We start from the raw sequence: 19898 nt of genomic DNA, 5'->3' as shown, positions 1-19898 counted from the left end.
CAACATAAGAAATTCAAAAACAACCATATAATAATGGCAAAGGAAAATAAAACCAACCCATCTCACAGCTTTTTCTAGATTCTAGACTATGGGCTTGGTATTCTTCACTGAGATTTGTTCACTGCAAGTATAATCACATCATATATTATATTGGATGAGATGTGCTAGATTAATAAAATAAAAATTACCTTAATGCTTTGAACGCTGTTGCTTATGAAATATGAGCAAGGTATTACTTAATGGATTAAGATAATTTGATAATTTGAATGGTAATTTTCACTGTTTAATGTTTATGAGATAGATTATATGAATAAATTGTATATATTTCATTAAGATTTGGATTTATCATTGATAATTAAGATCACATCAATTTTATAATATTTATTTCATCTTTAATTATAATGAATAGGAAACACTTCTCTTATCCTCAGTCATCCATTGAATCTAGTCAACAGTTACCTATTAGGTAAAAAAAGATAAAAATTGAGTGATTTTAAAGAAGGGGAAGCTTAAATTGGGAACTTTATAAATTAAAGGTGGGAAAAGGTGCAGAGCCAGAGGGATTAAACTTTAAAGGACCAACCTTTTTCACTTTGGCTGTGCCTAGCATTTTGTGCTATTTTTGGCTTTGTAAATGTCAGTTTGCTGTTTGCCTTTGGCTCATCCTCTCTTTTATTTTATTCACTTCCATATCTTTTTCCCTGCCAAACCAAGAAGCTTCATTAATTAGTACCCAACAGTATTATCTCCACCTTTTCTTTTTGGGATAATGTAAAATCATAAGAAATAAGTGCAGTCATTTTCAATGAGAGGAAGAAGCCGATTGGGGGATGGTTTTGTAGGACTTAACCAAGGCATGGGTTGATAAACAATGACTGATTATGAAATTGTCAGTTATAAGCTTTCGGCGTGGGGTTTTTGCACAGGCGAGATGTTCTTGATATTACAATTGGGCCCATATGATTAAATTACGTCACGCCTCTGGTCCTGCCCTGCAAAATTCAGTTGGGTCTGGACAGTTATGTCTCTGCTTATTAATCATTTTTCTTTTAGGTAATTAGAATGAAAATTCTTGTCGGAGTTCAGTCATATCTTTATATGGCTTAAATATCCTTCTTCATTAATTTGATAATATTAATCATTTATTTATTTTTAATGTTATGAGATAAATATTTGATGATGGAATTAATTTAATAGGACCTGAAAGAGATATAAGTCGGACAAACTTAAGTGAGAAAAAGCTGTATAAAAAGAAAAGACAAGGCTCCAACTGTGAGCGAGTGATGTGGAATTGCGTTTCAATAATGGGTGGCGTGTGATTCTGTAATTTGACAATCTAATCAAATTTTACATCATGGAATGTAAATTTTCTTCATACTCGCAGATCATAATCTTTATCCTTTGAATTATGACAACTTCTGTCTCCTCTCCCCTCTTCCCATCTTATCTATATAATTTTTCTCTTTCCTTCTCATGAGAATTTTAGTTAGCTCTCAACTTTCCCCACTTAAAAAAAACCTTATATTTTTGTATTTTATAAATTTAATTTCTTTAATTATTTTATTAAACAATTTATTAACCTATTTTGAATATTTACATTATTTAGTCTATATAATTTTAATTGTATTATTTAAATTTAAAAAAAAAATAAAATGGGTAAATTGATTCACTTAATTTATTATTGTAAAATTTTTATAATTATTGTAAAAGAACATTGAGATTAAAATGTTTTTCAAAGTGAAATTAGAAAATTTTTAAAAAATAAAATTGGATTCAAGTCTTTGATTAGTTATACATATTTTATACTTCTTTATTTATTTTTCTATTATTATAGAAATCTCAAAATATGGTATTATGGCTTCCGGTCAAATTAATTAATTACTATCAATATTATTGTTGACTCCCAATTCCAAAATATTCAATAATGTTAGAAGGTCTCTCTCTGTGCAAAAGCAATTAATATTAATAAATTGGATTATCCTAACAATTATTGCAATTTTAATGCAAAATCATTAGGATGATGATTTGATATCAATTTGAAACCAAATAATTCTCTGAACATGAATGATCATTTCCTTTTCATTTCAGTTTTTATCATCATCATTAACCTAACCTTCCAATTTGGTAATCAAACCATCAACATAATTTAGCAGAATTCAAAAGACAGAAATAGGAACATTGATTTAATTCCGAAGAAAAAAAAAAGGTTAGCATCGAGTATATTAGCATATAATTCAAATTTTGTATGTATACAATTGTCAAGTTTGTTAACTTTTCAGCATTAGGAAATCTAAAAAATAAAAAACCCTAAAAATGTAATTATATTGAAAACCCCTTACATTCCACGTCTATACAGGCGAGACAAAACTTGGGGGCCAATGAAGGCGTCTCGATCTCGTGGCAGTTAGGAGATGCCGGATGATCCCACTTATTGAATGAAAAAGAAGCATCAGCCTTCTCCGGATCCGTTTCCTGATTCCGATGCTGCGACGGCTGTTGTTTCTCCTCCCGCGATGTCATTTCAGCAATCACGGTAGGTGAAGTTAAAAGCGGAGAGAGAAGAGGGATGGCTGCGTTCCAACGTGAAGACACAGGGGGATAGATCTGCAAGGACGCCGGTCGCCGCCTCTGAAGACGGCTGCGCTGAGGGGCAGAAGGGGTAGCGGAGGAGCTACTGCTCCTGGAGATGTCGGCCATGTAAATTGTAAAGAAGTGGAATAGAGCAGAGGTATAAATATTTCTAGAAATTTTGATTGTGTGAAGAGAAATGGTGAGGAAAAGCAAGGAGAGGGCGATATGTAAACAAGGGCAGCCAGTAAAAAAATAGCTGTCTCACGGCTCGGCTCGGCTCGGCTCCTTTTTGTTTTTTATTTATTTATTTATTTTAATTTACCGTCAAATACGTGTATTACGGATCCCCTGCTTTTTCTGCTATTATTATTATTATTATTATTATTATTATTATTATTATTATTATTATTATTATTATTATTATTATTATTATTATTATGTTTTTTGGTGTTTGGAATTATGGATGACTGTAAATAGAGCTTAGCAGAATTATTATTATTTTAAATTCTATTTTAGCATTGAAATTGATCTTTTAAAGTAGCTCTGTAATTCAAGATCAATTTGGTGTATTGGTATAGTGTCACGTTACTGTAATATACTTAATTTTTTTAATTATTTTTTTTTATTAATTTGTAATATAATCTAAAATTTTTATAATTTTTCAAAAAAGTGTTTCTTTATTATTTAAATATTTAAAACTTTTTAATATATTATATTTTTATTTTATTTTTTATAATTATAAAAATTTAATTTAAATTAATATATTGTCAATTATAAATAGTATGTATAATAAATTATTTTATTTATAATATATTATATAGAATACATATATTGTTTTATTGAATTCTAATATAATTAAATATTTAAATATTAAATAAAAATATAAAATTTTGAATGAAATGAATAAATGAAGTTAAAGTAAAATAAATGATATAATATTAAGAAGGTAAAAAAATATAAAAATAATATTGTTTTAGTGTTAAAAATAGTGCATATAATTAAAAATAATTTTAAACGTAGTATTGGAGGTGGACTTAGATGAAAACAATAAAATTCATTAATGAGAAACCAAATCATCAAGGAGGCAGTAAAATAGACAAGTCAATTCACACAACTATTAGGTTTTTGAATCATGAATAATAATTAGATTAAAATATGTATAGAGTTCAATAAAAACATATAATAAACCTATGAATTTATATAAACATTTAATATAATGATTTTTAAGCTATTTTTATATAGATTCGTCTTTTTTATTCTAACCGGTTAATAATCAATTCTATCACCAATGACTATTAGTTTGATTTTAACATATAACATTTACCAATCCGGCATACATGCAATCAATTAGTAAAACTCAATTTGTAGAATAATGGGTTTCAATTTTTTGGTCAAAATTTGACGCATTCAGCATATAGGCTTTTGAAAAATTATTTGAAGTAATTTGCAAGTTGAAGAGTGTATAGAATCATAGCATAATCTAACCTTAACAAGGAATGTTCTAAAATTAACTGTTGGCTTTTGTCCCATACATGGCAGCTCCTCTACTGCAGGAATTATTCATCTCCTTCACAATGGAATCTCCACAAAGTCCAAAAAACAAGTCTACAGGCTCAGCACAATGCTCCAAATCCTGTCCAAGCATTCTAGGAGATTTGAAAATTAACTTAATTTGAATACTCCTTCGATTTCTTCTCAGCATCAAATCGGAACTTGCTCATCAAAGCATGCTTCATATAAAATGATAAGTTAGTTATATATTTAGCAGAAAGCCTGTTTAAATAATTTCTTTTTCTTTTTAAAGCCACTTTGTAGTTGTAAGATTGACTTGTGCGTTCCATGTAAGATCGGCTCCTTATACCGTCAGCCGCAATGTGCACATTAGAGAATCGAGGCAATATCTTCATTTTGACGTTGACTGGCCACGGCGAGCATCGCCTTAGCCCTGACCTCATTGATTCCGTCCTCTCTGCTCTCCGGGAAGTCAAGTCGAAAGCTACTCGGGGCTCAGTCCTTGTCACCACATCCCAAGGCAAGTTCTTCTCCAATGGCTTCGATCTCGCTTGGGCTAAAGCCACTGGCTCCAGTACTAAAGCCGTGGAACGCCTACGCCACATGACGGTCTCCTTCAAGCCGGTAGTTGCCGAGATGATATCCCTCCCTATGCCCACGGTGGCAGCCATCCAGGGCCACGCCGCTGCAGCTGGATTTTTGTTGGCTTTGTGCCATGACTACATCCTCATGAGAAGTGATAAAGGCGTGTTGTATATGAGCGAGGTTGACTTAGGGCTTCCGTTGGCAGATTATTTCGCGGCTCTGTTCCGAGCTAAACTCCACTCGGTTACCGCTCGACGGGATGTCCTCCTGAGAGGTGGCAAGGTGAAAGGAATGGAAGCAGTGAGGATGGGTATCGTAGATGCGGCCTGCAATAGTGAAGGAAGCTTGGCTGAGGCTGCGATGCACCTGGGGGAGGATTTGGCATCAAGGAAATGGAATGGCGACGCCTACAAGGAAATAAGAATGAGCTTATTCCCGGATCTATGTGGCGTGCTGGGATTGGGTGAAGGGAACATTGCAGCTAAACTTTAAATATTAAGCCGGAGCCAAAATACATTATACAATTTGGAACATTGTTTGCCCATGCTGTAGAGATCACCGACAAATAAAACTACAGTTAATCACAGAATCCTTTCTTCCTTCCTCTTTCAAGAATGTAATCAATAGTTAAATCTTCATGGCCTACGATCCTGTACACGTCTGACAGGTTCCTGCGTCAAGTCTTCACGCTGAGGATTACGGTCAGAGTAGAATTGCAAGCAATTATCCAAATCATCTCGCAGGTTAACAGTGATACACTTTCATTTGCCATAAATCTCCAGACTGAACCCAAATATTAGTTAAAATTCACACCCAAGATCCATAGCTGTGGAACAAAGATAAGAAAGTAAAAAAGGCTACAATCTGATAGTATCTTTTGCAATTACGATCAAGTTAACCCAGAAATTTGGTCTTCTACAAACAAGAATGTGAACAGAAGTTGCCATTTAGCAGCTGCACAAATAAAAAGCCAAAGTTGCTTTGTCGCCTCAAGCGTAATATGCAAGTCTCTTGCACATGTTTGCGCATGCCACTATTGAAGGAGTAACACATTTTGAGCATTCTAATCACCTGTCCAAAACAAAAATAGAGCCGTCCAAATGATCATGTATGCTTCCCCCTATCAGCTTTTAGAAATTTTAAAGCTTAAATTAGAATTAGATCTTGCCTTACCAAAAAGTTGCAAATCCTAAAACGGGAGCTACTACTAGTCTCTTTAAGAATTTATATAACACATTGCTTGTGCTTGAAGATAGTATGAGTCCCTATATTTTCTGCCACTGCCAACGTGAATCCCATTGCGAATCCAGTCTTCCCTATATATCCAAGCGTCTCGACCAAAATCAAGAATTCCAAGGATCTGACATCAACAACACAGGTGACATGAAATGCCATGTTATCCATCAATGCATAACACTCACAAGATAAATGAAAAGATGTAAACGTAAAAGTCGTGATTGCTAGACTTACTGCTCCACCTTTCCAGGACACAAAGTTTGGATTTGTTCTCGACTGCAGAACCTATACGTGAAGGCCGGGTGAAATCAGTGACTGGTATCCACAACTTAAAAGCAAATAAAATAACACAGATTATACAAGTTGTATCACAGTAATCCTTGACGCACATGAGACAACAATATTTTTGTGTGCCATAAGCATTGATAAAATCATATTTCTGCGAGTAAAATAGCAGCTCTCAAGAAAGTTGACTATTCAACTGTAATATTTATTTACCAGACCATAATAACCGTTAGTTATTAAATAAAGATGAACTCATTGGTGAATCAGTCAACTAAATACTGCAAATAAATTTGCAACTCCTTGGAATTATTTGTGAAAAAGAAAAGCTATAAAATTTAAAATTATAGAGTATAATCTATGATATATAGACGTGGATGGCCACAAGCGTTGTATGTAAAAATTTTTGTCCACATATTCAGTGACGTGGTAAGGTGCTTTGTTTTCTTTGCAAGCATAACCTTTGGTTTACATAGGGAATCGAAGAAACGTTAGGCTTATCCTAAAGATGAAAAATATATTGTAACTAACCTCAACTGTATCAATTGCTTCATTAGAAGGGATTGCATGTAAAACTCTGCAATAAGGAAGGAGAAGATAAGTAAGGGCAAAAACAGTTGTTAACTTCTATTTCATGACCTGAATCAAACCATGGTCTTGTAAGCAGCACCTGACTGACATCTCTTGACAATTGTTTTAAAAGGACATTTTTCTGACGCAATTGTTGTTCATTTCTGATTATAATGAAAAAGATTTAGAAAAAAGAGGTATAGAATAGAATGATAATTGTTATTCATTTCTGATATTAGAGAATCCTGATGGAAATTGAATTCCAAAGTGTTTTTCACCCAATACTTAAAGACTTGTCTATTCTCAAATGTTATCATTCCATCAAAGTTAAATTGGTTCGGGACAGTGTGGGGCATATGGTGCTGGCAAATGATTATTTATTTATTTTTTTGAAGGGGGTGGGGGGTGGGGGGGGTGGGGAAGTGGCAGGGCTTGATAACAAGAGTCTTCCCAATTATCAAGAAAAACCACACGCCAAAGGAATAATCAGTACCTGATATAATGTGTCTCCTCTTATTGGACTTATTATGGGTGATCTTGAAGCATGTTAGTCTTGGGAAATCAAATATACAAAGTTCAAAATTACATGCTCTACTTCTACAATCAAAATGAAACCAACCTCTCCTCCACTGCAGGAGTAAGACCAGGTGTCAAAGCCACTCCTCCAATCTAGAACACAAACCTATGTCAATCTTTCAATCTAGAAGAAGTTTAAGAACATAAATCTCATGCAGACTTACCAATTGTATGCTACAAAACAATTTTCTCTTGAGATCGATACGACCTGTCAAAATAAAACCAAATCATATAATTATCAAACAGTTCAAAGCAAGACAGAGGAAGAATTATGTGCATCTTACCTGTTGAAAGAATGCTGCTGGTAATAGCCTCTGCAAGACCAACCTTCTCCTCTTTGTTTGGCTTAGAAAGGAGAACTGGGTAGCTATCCCACGTGGGTAATCCAACATTGACTCCAGGAAATAGACCATCTGATATATCAGGTCTTCTGGGGTATTCTATATGCCATGTATCTTCCAGCATATCATCGTAATCATGGAACCTGGTGACATACAGTATCAAATGCACTAATGAATAATTACTGATTACTATTTTTCATTGCAATGATAACTGGAAAGAAGGTTTGCTCATTGCAAGAAAATTAATAATATTCCTACCAAGAACGAGGTGGAGGAGAATATACATCTGGAACCAAAAGCATTGGGTAGAACAGACCCATAGGTGGTACCTGTTTGAAAGAACCATCAATAATATAGTTCTGCTCAGCCAAGCAACCCTAGGAAGATGATAATTTAGATATTTTTCATCATAATAGACATACATTAAGAGCAGTTAACCTAGTCCTATGGGATCCAACTGGTACACCCTCCTCATAAGAGTGAACTACAGCTACAGCATCAACCTCTCCCTCCTGTACAAAAGTAAATTACAGAAAAAATGAGACAGTTCAAAGAGTTCATAACAGCAACATGATTCAAGGGGTCATTATCCAGTACAACTGTAAAGGTTTTGAATCATCATGATCAATCTGCAGTTATGGGTTTTGGCAGAGCCTCTAACTATTGTGGTGCAGATATATCTCGTAGGAAAAAAGTCTTTTTGAATTATTATCCGTCATTCTGCTGAAATTGTAACAGATTTTTAAGCCTACTTCTATTGTAAATGTAAGTTCCCAGTCAATAATAAATTAGATAAGAAGTTGATTTGTAATTCTGAACAGTATTACTGTTCAAACAGCTTCTAAGTTATAACCTATGTTTATCTTTGAAGTTGATATAATGTGTTTCATTCTGCATAACTTTTCTTTTTACCGCCATCAAATCATGAAATATGTAAAAGTTGGAATGGATGATTGCTACCTTCATATGATGGTTAAGTACTCAGTTTGAGCATCTTTTTCTATATATTAATACCAAATGTGGCTTTTTCCTTTGAAACATCACATTCTGTAATTTTAGGTCACAACCAATATCAATTTTTCATAATGGCAATCACATAACACCATTATTGTTGATAGCCATAAGTCCAAGCACACTATTTTTTTCAGTTACCTCCTTTTACTAAAGTTATTTACTGAAACTTCTTTCAATATCACATCATAAACCATATGAGATTTATTGCAAGTATGTGCATGGTAGGATGCACTAATCTCCATGTTGTTGATGATACTCATTTCCATTTTAATTTACACAGTCCGGCTGCTACACATTTCTACGAGGGCCAGGAATCAAACAAGACTTTTCTTCTGAAGCAACCATGGACACAAAATAAATAATAGGACAACTCTAATATGCTTGCAGTAGCATAATCAATTCACAGAAAAAGTTTATTTGGAAAAGAGAAAAAAGGTCACCTTGATCTCACAATAGGACTCCCTTAGTCTGTTGAGCATCAGCAGATCAATAGGCTTTGTCAAAATGTCAGTTCTAATTTGAGGCCATGTCTGATGATGCCTCTGAGTCCAGAGTAGGCATCTGGATATATCCTGATAAGCGTAAAAATTTAACTAGTCCACGCAAACTATTATCAACGCAAAAAGAAGTTCAAGCAAACTTCCCAAGGATAAGATAGTAAGAAAAAGAAAATGTCCACACAACTAGAGAACTTCAAAAAAACCTCTAATGCAAATTATGAAAATTATAGTTCATGATGATTTTCATCTAGTTTTAGTATTATGATGCAAAAATATTCTCAATAGACTTATTCCACCTAGCAGAATGGCACAATTAGTTCAAACAATGAGCGTGTAAGCAGTATCATCAGGTTCTTGAAAATCCCTTACATTTTCTGAGGGCAGTCTATTTTCCTTCTCCTTTGTTTGGGCAAATGCTTAAGCATCACTTTAAGTCTTTAACACAGTTGTCCAAATCCATCTCAAGAAGGAAAAAAGTACATTAATTTCCCTTACTTTAACACATTTCATGTTATATTAATTTATTCCATCCTTTGTATTCTATTCATTTTATAGAAGTTCTTATTGACAATATGTAAAATTCATGAAGATAAATGTTTGGTTTTTGAGGAAACATTAAGGCTATGGAAGAATTTAAGTTGCAGTAATTTCCTTCCACAATGAACCTCAGAAACAGGCATATTGGTTCATTAATAAATTAAAAAACGTAAACAGAATCCACACCTCTCCACCAAAGGGCAAAGTCTTTTCTGTATTGGGTATAGCTACTCCATCCTGAAAATCAAAATGGAAATGTAGTTGTTTCTCATAAGAGTTGCTTTGGCATCTGTACTTAAAGCATTGTATGTTCTAATTACGAAACTAGTAGCTACAACAACCACCTCAGGCAAAGTCTGGAAGGTTTAAGTAGTAAAAAATTATTATATAAGTGCAATTACCTCAACGCAAATAACAGATGTCATCTGAGCACCAATATTTACAATGCATGCCATCGATAACCCATTCCCAAAAACTGCAGCAAGGCCTTCCTGTGGCAATCATTTCAGAAAATGATCATCATAATCAAATATGATGAAAAGAGGCATATCAATAAAGAAGACCACCTAAAGCAGTGAATAGAGAAAAATTAATAATTGAATCATTCTCAGGTGCAATCTGTACTGGTATATCTGTTATTAGTCTCAAACTAAGGATGAAACAGACTGAAACTGGAAAACAACAATATACACATAAATGCAAGCAAAACAAATACATGTATGGGCATACAAAGAGTAAAACAAAGGGTTAAAATTGTCACTCAGTAAATTATTGACAAGCATCAGTATTTGTGGCGTGTGATACACAAATACCAACTATGTTAGTAATGGCACCCAATTGCTTAATGTCACAACGTTGGAGGCTTAAAGGAGCCAATTATACTTGAAGGGCTAAAGCTCAAACCCTCCAATAATTGAGTTTTTTCTAATTATGTCAGACAGACAACATATTCGGTTCTTCACAGACTACTAAGGATTCAAAATTTTGGATAAATCATTAGAATGCACGATATTGGGGCAATTTGAGGTTTCAATACACGCGTTGATTTTTTTGTTGTGAAAAAAAAAAGGCATATTTTATATTCATTACAGCTGTTCCTTCTTTTGTCAATATTGGCCTAACTTTAAAGATTCGTATTAATTAAAATCTGCAATCAAAATTGAGGCCTTAAGTCTACTAACAAAAATATTTGATGCCTTTTGACAGAACCAAAGGAAATACCAGAAGTATGCACATAATTTTAAAAACTATTTGATGCTTAGGTATTCTTCACCACACAACCAAATTAAGATGTTGTCATTAAAAAAAAAATTAAAATACCAGCTGAATCATTAAAAAAAGTGAGAGATAAGAGAGAGAGGCGAAAGAAAAGGCTTCTAACCTGGTGTACTACCGCTGAACTAAAGCATAGATCTCGTAGTACTATGGATATCATTTCTTTTATTTCTGCTTAGAACAAATAGCGAAAGAAAATTAGAAGATTCACCAAATTATATCCCAAGATAATTGTTTTCCCCAAATATCTGAATATGGCCATTACCAAGGAGGCAAAAGAATAAGATCCTTAAACATTTTATACAGCAACAAAATAACCAAATATAATCCATGAACTGTTCACCAAACAAGCAAAGGAGCATTTATGACACCCCAATGTATGAGGGAGGAAAAAGACAAATGCAAGACAGGTATTCCAAATTTTTATATTCTACTTTGGCATAAATAAACCCTTGAAGAATGCACGGTGGATCAGCCACAAACAATGTTTTGTTATGTGCAACCAGAACTAACACAAATTTTAGACATTAATTTTTTTTTTCCCCTTGCCTTTACCCCCTTTTTCCTTTTTGTGCAGAAAGTCTTGAACTTGGATCAAAGGTGCAGCTTCAATAGATTTCAAATGTGGTTCAAATACTTTACTCCCTAAGGGCCATAACGAAAATAACAAACTAGATTTCACCACTGGAAGATATCAGGGTTTATAAAGACAATATTATCAACAAATAATTACCACGGTTGTCAAATGTTTCTGGCAAAACGAGTATGGCCGAATACAGGTTTCTTTCTGATTGAGGGATATGCAATTTCTCTACCAAAATCCAATCCCAAATAGTATGAAGATCCTCAACAACCTAAGAAATAAGAAAGTCATTATGTACAATCATAATTTAAAGCCTCATCATACATGTTTTGCTTGAACTTTAGAACATAACATAATCAATTTATGCCTGACCCATATTGTGCTGACTGCTGATGAGGCATTTTCTATTAAGATATCGACATTAATTTTTTTAGAATCAAAACAAATGCAGTAGCACCATACAATGTATGGTAAACTAAGTGGATAACCAGTATATCTTTCTCCTCCTAGTGGAAAGACACATATAAGTGAAATTATTGATGATCAGTGGTAGCAAAATATGATTAAACACAACACCTGCTGCATGGGATAATGTTGTGAAATGTTCAAGTGTCCTCTGCGAATAGGGCGATGTAAGCAATATGGCTCTGTGGGGGGTATTCTTAGTGCTTCCTCACCACAGATGAAACCTCTGTATTTACGCTCACTCATTGTAGGCTCCTTAGCATCTGTACTTTCATGTATCTCCGAGGCCTCACCAATATGACTTTCAATTGTTGGGCTTTCTGCATAAGGAATATGGGGAATATGCATCACTTAGGGATATACCAATAAATCCAAAGTGAACATAGTTGGAAATCTCAAAGAATCAGTTCAGTGGCATATCAAAATGACGGCATTCTGGGGAAAAAGGCATAAAGAACACATAAGTACAATCTATGCATCAAAAGCATCCATTTTAAAGGCGGCATTATCACAATCACTGAGTTCTTTTTAAGGGATGTTGTTATATACAGCTTGGCTCCATTTCACTCTGTCAGGCAATGTTAATGATCCCTAATTTGCTCACAGCACGGAAGATGGAATCCATGTTTGGTTACACCATCGCCAACAATGATGTCAGCTAAACTATCTAAAAGTAATCTACCTACTCAGCAAACATGTCCATCAGTATGTGTAAATCCTGCACTACACAAAACATGCACTGTAATATACTTCTACTTGCATAAATTACCCCATATTACAAAATCTTATGATGAATATTGAAAATACTAATAAAAGCACAAATAATGAGCAAATACTTTCATTTTTATGTGAACTAGAATCTTCAGACCCCAAACTAGACATTGCTTCCCATGATATGCCTCAACAATGCAATATATTAATGCAATTCCTAACTGATTAAACATAGAGTTGCGAAGCTATCACCAACCTGAATACCGGAAAATTTATATCAGAAAAAATTGGGCAGTAACACTAGATGAAAACACATTAAATTACAATTTTTGAAGGAATTAGAAAGGGTATATGCTCACTATCTTCAATGAGGTACCCACCAAAAGAAGATCATAAAGATTGATACATCTGAACCCATATAAACTAAAAGCCAGCTTGTAGTGCTTGTAACAACCAACTACAGTAACAAGAGTAAAATTTTTGTCTTATTACCTGATGCCAAAGAAGAGTTGGTTTCTGGCTCATATACATTAGCCCATGTAAAAGCTAAATCCTTTCTGCCACTCTGTGTATTATGTCCATCGATACGTCCTATCTGCAGAATAACCTCAATGGTTTTGTACTTGATCATAAACCAGTAACCAAGCTGCATATATGCACTCCCTTGTAACTTGTAGCTCCTAAATAATTGTTCTACGATTTGACTACAAATATGTTTTAGACTTTTATGCCAGAAGCGAGTACTAAAAGAAAGGGGTGGCAAGGAACAAAATCATCTAATGACCAAAAGGGTCAGAGATACTACCTATAACAGGGAACTCCCAAATAAACCAAGAAGCAGACATAAAACTTTAAGTGTAAGGTGTAAACTGTGAAAGTGTCAGGTGCCTATTCTTTAAGAGACAAGTCATTATACAGCTATTTAAGTCAATGCTTTCCATTCTATATTCTTTTCAGGCTTCAGTAGAGAATGAATTTCAAAATGTATGCTCACAATAGAATGAGGCATTGTTAAGTAAAGGCTCAGCAAACAATCAGGAAAGCAATTACAACTATGCTTTAAGAGAATATTGTATAGAAGCACCAAGCTTGCTTACATTCAAAAATAGTGCATCGACAGTTCGTACCTGCCCATAGATAGGGGGTTCTCACCAAGCCACCAAATCCCACATGAGCAACAAACAAAGAATTGCTTGCAAATTTCAATAATCATTAAGCACGCAAGTTGAATGCTTTCATACTATATTACAATAACAAAGAAGAAGCATTGTTGCTAATCCTATTCACTGAAACAAATAAAGAAATCTAAATTAGCACGAAGGAAATGCAGAAGTAATCATTTCAACATACCTTGCGCGGAAAAGAATTGTTGGCAGTCTCTTCATCCAGAAAAGGGATCTTCAGTAATGAAGCAATCTTCAAGACAATGGTGGGAAAAGGAAAGAAAGAAACTTCATCAATCAAACACTTAATGTACAATAAAGTTTTCAGCAAATATTGAGATAATGAAACAAAATGAAAATTTTATGACTCACAATATCGTATGCCTTCTCACGATCCATGTGCTGAGCTGTTGTGACCTGAATATTCAGCATCTGGAGGAGAGGGGGGAAGAGAAGTAAATATCTAAGAAAAGCCTGGCAAACATCACTTAAAAAATAAATTTAAAAAAATGAAGTCTTAAACCTGATCTTTAACATTCAGTTTGGGAAATTGATTAGTATAGCGAGCAATGCAGTGAGGGATATTGAAGGGAGTGTCCTGGTGTGCAAGGCCTATTCTGACATTTGCAGACCCTGAGCATCACAGTAAAAAATTTAAAAAAAAAATAATATCATTTTTCATTCATTTTGTTTGTTTTCTGAAAATTCCAGTTGGTAAAATTAAATAAGCTAGTATATAAATCGAAGTAGCAGAGCAAGTAGTGGTACAATATTACCAGGGTTAATGACAACTAGATTGGAGCCTCGCTCTGCGAGTAGCTGTGAAGGCACCGCCGTCTTCAAGTATTCCTGCCGGAAACATAAATGAAAAATTAAACTAAAAGGAAGATATTTACTCGATTGAGTGGAGAAAGAGAGAAAACGGAGTTGAGGAAGCGGTGGTGTTGATGGGCGCTAGGTACCATGTCGGTGAAGCAGAGCTCCGAGAGGAAGTTGCTGTGGTCGCTGAATTAACGTTTTCCCTTCCCCTCCTGTTTTGTTCTTCTACTTTTTCGCGATATCCATACAGAAAATTTTATTGAAGTCTGAAACGATGTCGTAGCGTTCTTCTCCAACGACGTCGATCGAAAGCAACCCCAAGCCTAGATTTGGAGGCAAACGCAAAATTTTCAAGTCTTTCACAACAAAAATCGAAGAGATTTTCCAACGGAGAAAGTTTGAAGATAATTTTACTTCTTTTTTCATTAAGAAGATATTACCAATTTAGCATATTAATATAATTATTTTTTGAAAATTAGAGTTCGAGAGAATTGGGAGTACAACCGATGCTTTTCCGATAGGGTATAAATAATTAAACTATTCATAAATTATTCGAAATTCGATTTAATAAAAATTTCATCGGTCTCGACTTGTTTTTAAAATGAGCCAAACTCGATCGGACTCGGATCGTTTTCTAAACGAGTCGAACTCGAATTCACTTTTTAGATTAATTAAATAAACGAGTCGAGTTTGAGTTTAGCAGTATTCGGTTCGTTTAGATTTGCGAGTTGACTCATAAATTTATAAATAAAACGCGAGTCGAGCTCGAGTTCGAACTCAAGTTCTTAAATTTATTTTCTAATCGAGTCTGAATTTATCAAAATTCAGACTCGATTCGGTTTGATTATTGCTCTATTTTTAAATTTATTCAAATATATTTATTATCACATTAAATTTATAAATATAATTAATTATTTTTCTTAGATGGTATTTTACCGTTCTTTTAACAATAATTATAATTTTACTTATTTTTATGCATATTCCACATTTAAAATTTATAAATTAAACACATAAAACTATATATATTTCCTAAATTATCTACAAAGATGTTATATCAAAGGGTTGAAATTTTTCTTCATTTCATTTATTTCAATAAGATATTTTTTTTTACTTTAATATGCTTTAATACAGTATGATACATAAACACTATTATTATAAATTTAAAAATTATCATTGTCGATAAACGAGCTGATAGATTTTTTTTTCTCAAGTATTAAAAGCGAAAGAAGTCTTAAATTTGATTAATTTCATTTATTTTCTTTGTTATAGTTAAAAATAATGATTATTAGTAGTCAATTACTTAAAAAATCATAAGAAAAATAATTATAATTTATAAAAAATCATCAAAGCTTAAATAGTTTACATGTGAATTAGAAAGATATTTAAAAATTTAATTAAATATAATTTAAAATGAATTCATATTTAGAAAAATAATATTTCTCGCAATTCCTAATTAATTCAAATTTTATATATAAAATATTTACTATTCGAACTCGTTTATATAAATAATTAATATAAAAAATATATTTTATAATCATATTTATAAATTTTTTATATATTTTTATTTAAAAAATTCAAATTTAAATATCTTTTAAAAATATTTAAATTTTAGACAAAAATTATTAATAAAAAATATTTGTTTATATATATTATTAATTAAAATATATAAAATTAAATTGTTCAAATTTATTTGAATAATAATAAATCAAATTTTTGAATAATTTAAATTATTTTTTAATAAATTTAAAATAAATTCAAATATTACTAATATAAATTAAATTTCAAATTCAAATATAAATTCACTTTTTCCTAAACAAGATTAAGCTTTCAAAAGTTTGAATGAGCTTCACAATTTACATAAAATTATTTATATATAATATTAAATTTATTAATGTTCATTAAATATAATTATGATTAAATATGTAATTTAATCTTATTTTTTTACTGAGAATTATTTTCCCATCAAATCTTTCAATTTAAAATAAATTATCAAAATTAAAAAAATTTAATAATTTTTTAAAAATACATAAATATTTCACTTTTTAATATTAATTATCCTTTATTTATATATATCAAATGAAATCCATATTTAATAATAAAAAATATATCATAAATAATATTCCATCACTAAAAATACACTATCTTTCTAGACTAAATTGTCAAAATTAAAATACTTAAATAAAATCACTAAAATACATAAATATTAACCTTTTAAGGTCAATTGGGCTAATTATTAGTGTGATTATAATCCTTAAAAAATCATTTTCTACAACCAACTAGCATACTGTGATAATTAACAACTGTAGGTTAAACAACATAGCTCCATAAGGATGAGCCAAAACAGGAAAACCACCAATTCATGAAAATCATAAAATTCTTGCTCAAAAAGAAATTCTACTAAGACAAAATGAAACGTATACTGTGCTCATTCAGGCTGTGAAATGATAATATAAGGACTATCAGTCTTAACAACCCCAAGAACAAAGAACTACAAATTTGGTTGTCGCATAAATAGCTTCAACAACATCTATAAATATCAACATGTGCAGCCAGTCGACACCCAGTAAAATTTCAGAACCTGCTATGACAATTCATTCTTCAAAGTTGCTTCTTCACACCCTTAACCCACTTTTGCCTTGGGGGCCCTCTTCTTGATTTGTCTCTTTGGAATCAAGTTTTTCATCCCTATGAAGAAAAGCAATGCACCAAAAAGTGCAACACTCTGCCAAAAGATCATCAAACAAATAAATGAGATTTGCAAATGCCCAAAAATTTGAAATAGGATGCCAAATTAAACAACTCTCACAAGTTCAAAACGTACCTGCAAGAATTCATTCAAGAGAATGAAGTACTCAGGCTTATTCTGACCATAATTATAGAAGTCATAAAGGATTGGAGAGGTAATGGCCAAGTGGAGAAGCTGAAGCAAACAAATAAGTAGAACATTATTTCATTAGTTACCACATGAATCATATCCGCTGGTAGGTGAAAGTTAGCAGTAACTTCTTAACGTTCTAAGGGAAAATCAAATAAAGAACCAAAAGAGAGGAAATAGTACCAGGAGATAAGCACCAAATGGGGTGCCAAATACAAAGAGAAAACCTCCGAGACCCTTTAGGACAATAATGCCAGCAACAATACTTATAGGCTGTATAGAATACAATCAAATTAGGAAATAAACATACAAATCAAGATGGAATACCAGAAAAATAAAATAAAATAAATTTGCAAGGTTTGCCAAAGAAGGGCGTTAAGGTAAAGAGTTCTCACATCAATATCTGGCAACCGAACTCCCAATTTGGACAAAAGGTGTCCTTTGACAATAGCAAGCTTGGGTATCAACTCCTTTGCAGCAGGGCCACCATCCTCTCCAAATTCATTGAACCTGAAACATAAATGACAGTAATAACAGAGTCATCCACTTGTTATTCTGGAATTGTCACAATGTAAAAGTAAGATGGCACATCGACACACATTTATTCTATAATTTGGTATGTCAATGAAAAAAACCACATCAATTTTAAACCTGAAGCCTGTATCAGCATCTAATTGAGAAAATATTGCACACTACCATTTAAATACTGAGGCTTACCATAATTATAGATAAGCCATCAGAAGATGCTGAGCTTTGGCGTTCAGGCACAGTATAAGATAAACCATCATTGGGTACCATGTTGCCCATCTTAAGACACATCAGAAAAACCAATATTTGTAGTAAGATCTAGCTTCAAGATACACAAGGGCTACTAAGAGGCTAAGAGCACTCATTTCCTTCTTTCAACACAGGGACAACGACTGGTAAAAGCAATGGAGAAAATTTCTTACAACAAATTGCTCACAGATGTTAATTTAATGCCCCTTCTTTAGTTTTGTCTTAAAGTTAATACAGGCCTGCTTAAAACTATTCATGCTAAATTATAAAATCTTAGGCAATTCATTCAACTGTGATTCAACTTCATATTGAAAGTTAACTATGTAATCTCTCTCTATCCACACACACATACACCATAGTGCCTGCTTATGCACACTAACACACACATGGACAATAACTTGCTATACCAAATCACGAATTAAAAAAAAAAACAGATTGTGGGGTATTTGATAACCCTAAATAATCAGACCATTGAATGAATTACCAAAGCTAAAAGAACAGTTCATTGATGTCCATTTCAGTTATAATACTGGACAACTACATAGCTCAAGTTTTAGATATATTTAACACCCACTATTTAGTAAAGCATGAAACCACAAACATTGAATCGCTTCAACCTCAAATAACTGTGCTTGAAACTCACTTCACATATGAAGCTCTCAAAAAATAAGGCTAAAATTTTCCTTGGGCATACAGAAGAAGCAAATCTCTTTTCCTCCTTATTCCTCAACAGCGTTTCATTCTATTAGCACACACACAAAAAAATTGAGTATAGCTGAAGAGTTTGCCCAAAAAGAAATAACAGTACAGGCATGTACACAGATAAATCTAAATTCGATGCAATAAAAATGGATGTAAACACCTACAACCAAACCAATACATGCAAGAGTGAGCACACAGAGTAACATAATCAACTACGAAATTGCCAAGAGAAAACCTATCATCAAATCTCTCACAGGTCACATCTTCTATCCAAAAAATAAAACATAAACGAACAAAGAAAACAATACAGGTAACAGGATGCACGGATCTAAAAGTAAAGGCCGCTATAAAAAGGTATGAATCCTTAAGAAAAGAAAACAAACTACGATTGAATAGATCTAAAGAACCAGACATAGATTTTTCTTTTTTTAGGGAAAAGATAAAGAAGGTATAGTTGTAAAATACATTTGCCAAGCGGAGAGGATGAAGAGGGAAGCGAAGAGGACTCTGCCGAGAAAAGAGAAGAACCCCATTGCTGGCTGTGGAGGTGGGTTTTTCAAATCTGGGTCTCTGGCTCTCACTCTCCTTTCTTGGAACAAAAGCTTAAATCGCCTCCCTTATTAGGAAAGGCAAGGCTCGAGACCCGAGAGCAGAATCGAGGAAGGCTGTAGTTGGTCGTTGAGTCTTTATGAGTCAATACCACTGATCTATAAGGGTATAAAGGGAATATAACGGGTTAGACGGCAAGAAAATGATATTCCATCTTTAATTAAAATAGATTAATTAATTTCTTCACATTATTCA

General features: G+C 33.0%; 4 protein-coding genes across 11 annotated transcripts; 1 reads left to right on the top strand and 3 right to left on the bottom strand.

The window, feature by feature from the left end:
* Window positions 1–681: 681 nt before the first annotated feature.
* Window positions 682–2697, bottom strand: LOC110611679 (uncharacterized protein At4g14450, chloroplastic-like). The gene is made up of 2 exons (XM_021752069.1): window positions 2340–2697; window positions 682–701 (listed from the first exon to the last, which is right to left on the bottom strand). The coding sequence occupies exons 1-2, from the start codon at window positions 2695–2697 to the stop codon at window positions 682–684; spliced, it is 378 nt and encodes a 125-aa protein (XP_021607761.1).
* Window positions 2698–4393: 1696 nt separating this feature from the next.
* On the top strand, window positions 4394–5740 carry LOC110610289 (enoyl-CoA delta isomerase 2, peroxisomal). Its single transcript, XM_021750146.2, has one exon. It carries the CDS (start codon window positions 4444–4446, stop codon window positions 5158–5160), a length of 717 nt encoding a protein of 238 aa, XP_021605838.1. The 5' UTR covers window positions 4394–4443; the 3' UTR covers window positions 5161–5740.
* Window positions 5406–15127, bottom strand: LOC110610287 (actin-related protein 9). Of its 8 annotated transcripts, none has more exons than XM_021750144.2 (21): window positions 14884–15124; window positions 14698–14770; window positions 14445–14554; window positions 14294–14353; window positions 14109–14174; window positions 13251–13404; window positions 12159–12367; window positions 11733–11853; window positions 11106–11170; window positions 10126–10215; window positions 9911–9961; window positions 9128–9259; window positions 8096–8185; window positions 7932–8002; window positions 7617–7816; window positions 7497–7540; window positions 7376–7425; window positions 6718–6763; window positions 6139–6189; window positions 5837–6028; window positions 5406–5739 (listed from the first exon to the last, which is right to left on the bottom strand). In XM_021750144.2, exons 1-20 carry the CDS (start codon window positions 14884–14886, stop codon window positions 5885–5887), a joined length of 1830 nt encoding a protein of 609 aa, XP_021605836.1. In that variant the 5' UTR covers window positions 14887–15124; the 3' UTR covers window positions 5406–5739; window positions 5837–5884. The 8 variants fall into 8 exon arrangements, 6 of the variants coding, with proteins under 6 accessions (XP_021605836.1, XP_021605834.1, XP_021605835.1 ...); XM_021750142.2 differs by having other exon boundaries at window positions 5406–5749; window positions 5842–6028; XM_021750143.2 differs by having other exon boundaries at window positions 5842–6028.
* Window positions 15128–17096: 1969 nt separating this feature from the next.
* Window positions 17097–19795, bottom strand: LOC110610286. Its single transcript, XM_021750140.2, has 5 exons — window positions 19560–19795; window positions 18011–18125; window positions 17799–17888; window positions 17562–17660; window positions 17097–17462 (listed from the first exon to the last, which is right to left on the bottom strand). Exons 1-5 carry the CDS (start codon window positions 19625–19627, stop codon window positions 17361–17363), a joined length of 474 nt encoding a protein of 157 aa, XP_021605832.1. The 5' UTR covers window positions 19628–19795; the 3' UTR covers window positions 17097–17360.
* Between the last annotated feature and the right edge of the window lie 103 nt (window positions 19796–19898).

The sequence above is a fragment of the Manihot esculenta genome, chromosome 3 (assembly GCF_001659605.2).
Source record: "Manihot esculenta cultivar AM560-2 chromosome 3, M.esculenta_v8, whole genome shotgun sequence".
Classification (NCBI taxonomy): domain Eukaryota; kingdom Viridiplantae; phylum Streptophyta; class Magnoliopsida; order Malpighiales; family Euphorbiaceae; genus Manihot; species Manihot esculenta.
This window is presented reverse-complemented; position numbering and strand designations above follow the sequence as displayed.

Bases quoted from the DNA above. Each gene is read 5' to 3' on its own strand.
- LOC110611679 (XM_021752069.1), bottom strand. From the start codon at position 2,697: ATGGCCGACATCTCCAGGAGCAGTAGCTCCTCCGCTACCCCTTCTGCC. The intron at 702-2,339 runs GTAAGGGGTTTT...TTGGTTTGGCAG, and splicing joins CGCCTGTATAGACGTGGAAT to GGAAAAAGATATGGAAGTGA.
- LOC110610289 (XM_021750146.2), top strand. From the start codon at position 4,444: ATGTGCACATTAGAGAATCGAGGCAATATCTTCATTTTGACGTTGACT.
- LOC110610287 (XM_021750141.2), bottom strand. The intron at 13,405-14,108 runs GTATGTTGAAAT...GCATATATGCAG, and splicing joins ACAATTCTTTTCCGCGCAAG to CTTGGTTACTGGTTTATGAT. The intron at 8,186-9,127 runs GTGACCTTTTTT...ACTTTTGTACAG, and splicing joins AGTCCTATTGTGAGATCAAG to GAGGGAGAGGTTGATGCTGT.
- LOC110610286 (XM_021750140.2), bottom strand. From the start codon at position 19,627: ATGGGGTTCTTCTCTTTTCTCGGCAGAGTCCTCTTCGCTTCCCTCTTC. The intron at 17,889-18,010 runs GTGAGAACTCTT...TATTCTATACAG, and splicing joins TTCGGTTGCCAGATATTGAT to CCTATAAGTATTGTTGCTGG. The intron at 17,661-17,798 runs GTACTATTTCCT...TGTTTGCTTCAG, and splicing joins CATTTGGTGCTTATCTCCTG to CTTCTCCACTTGGCCATTAC.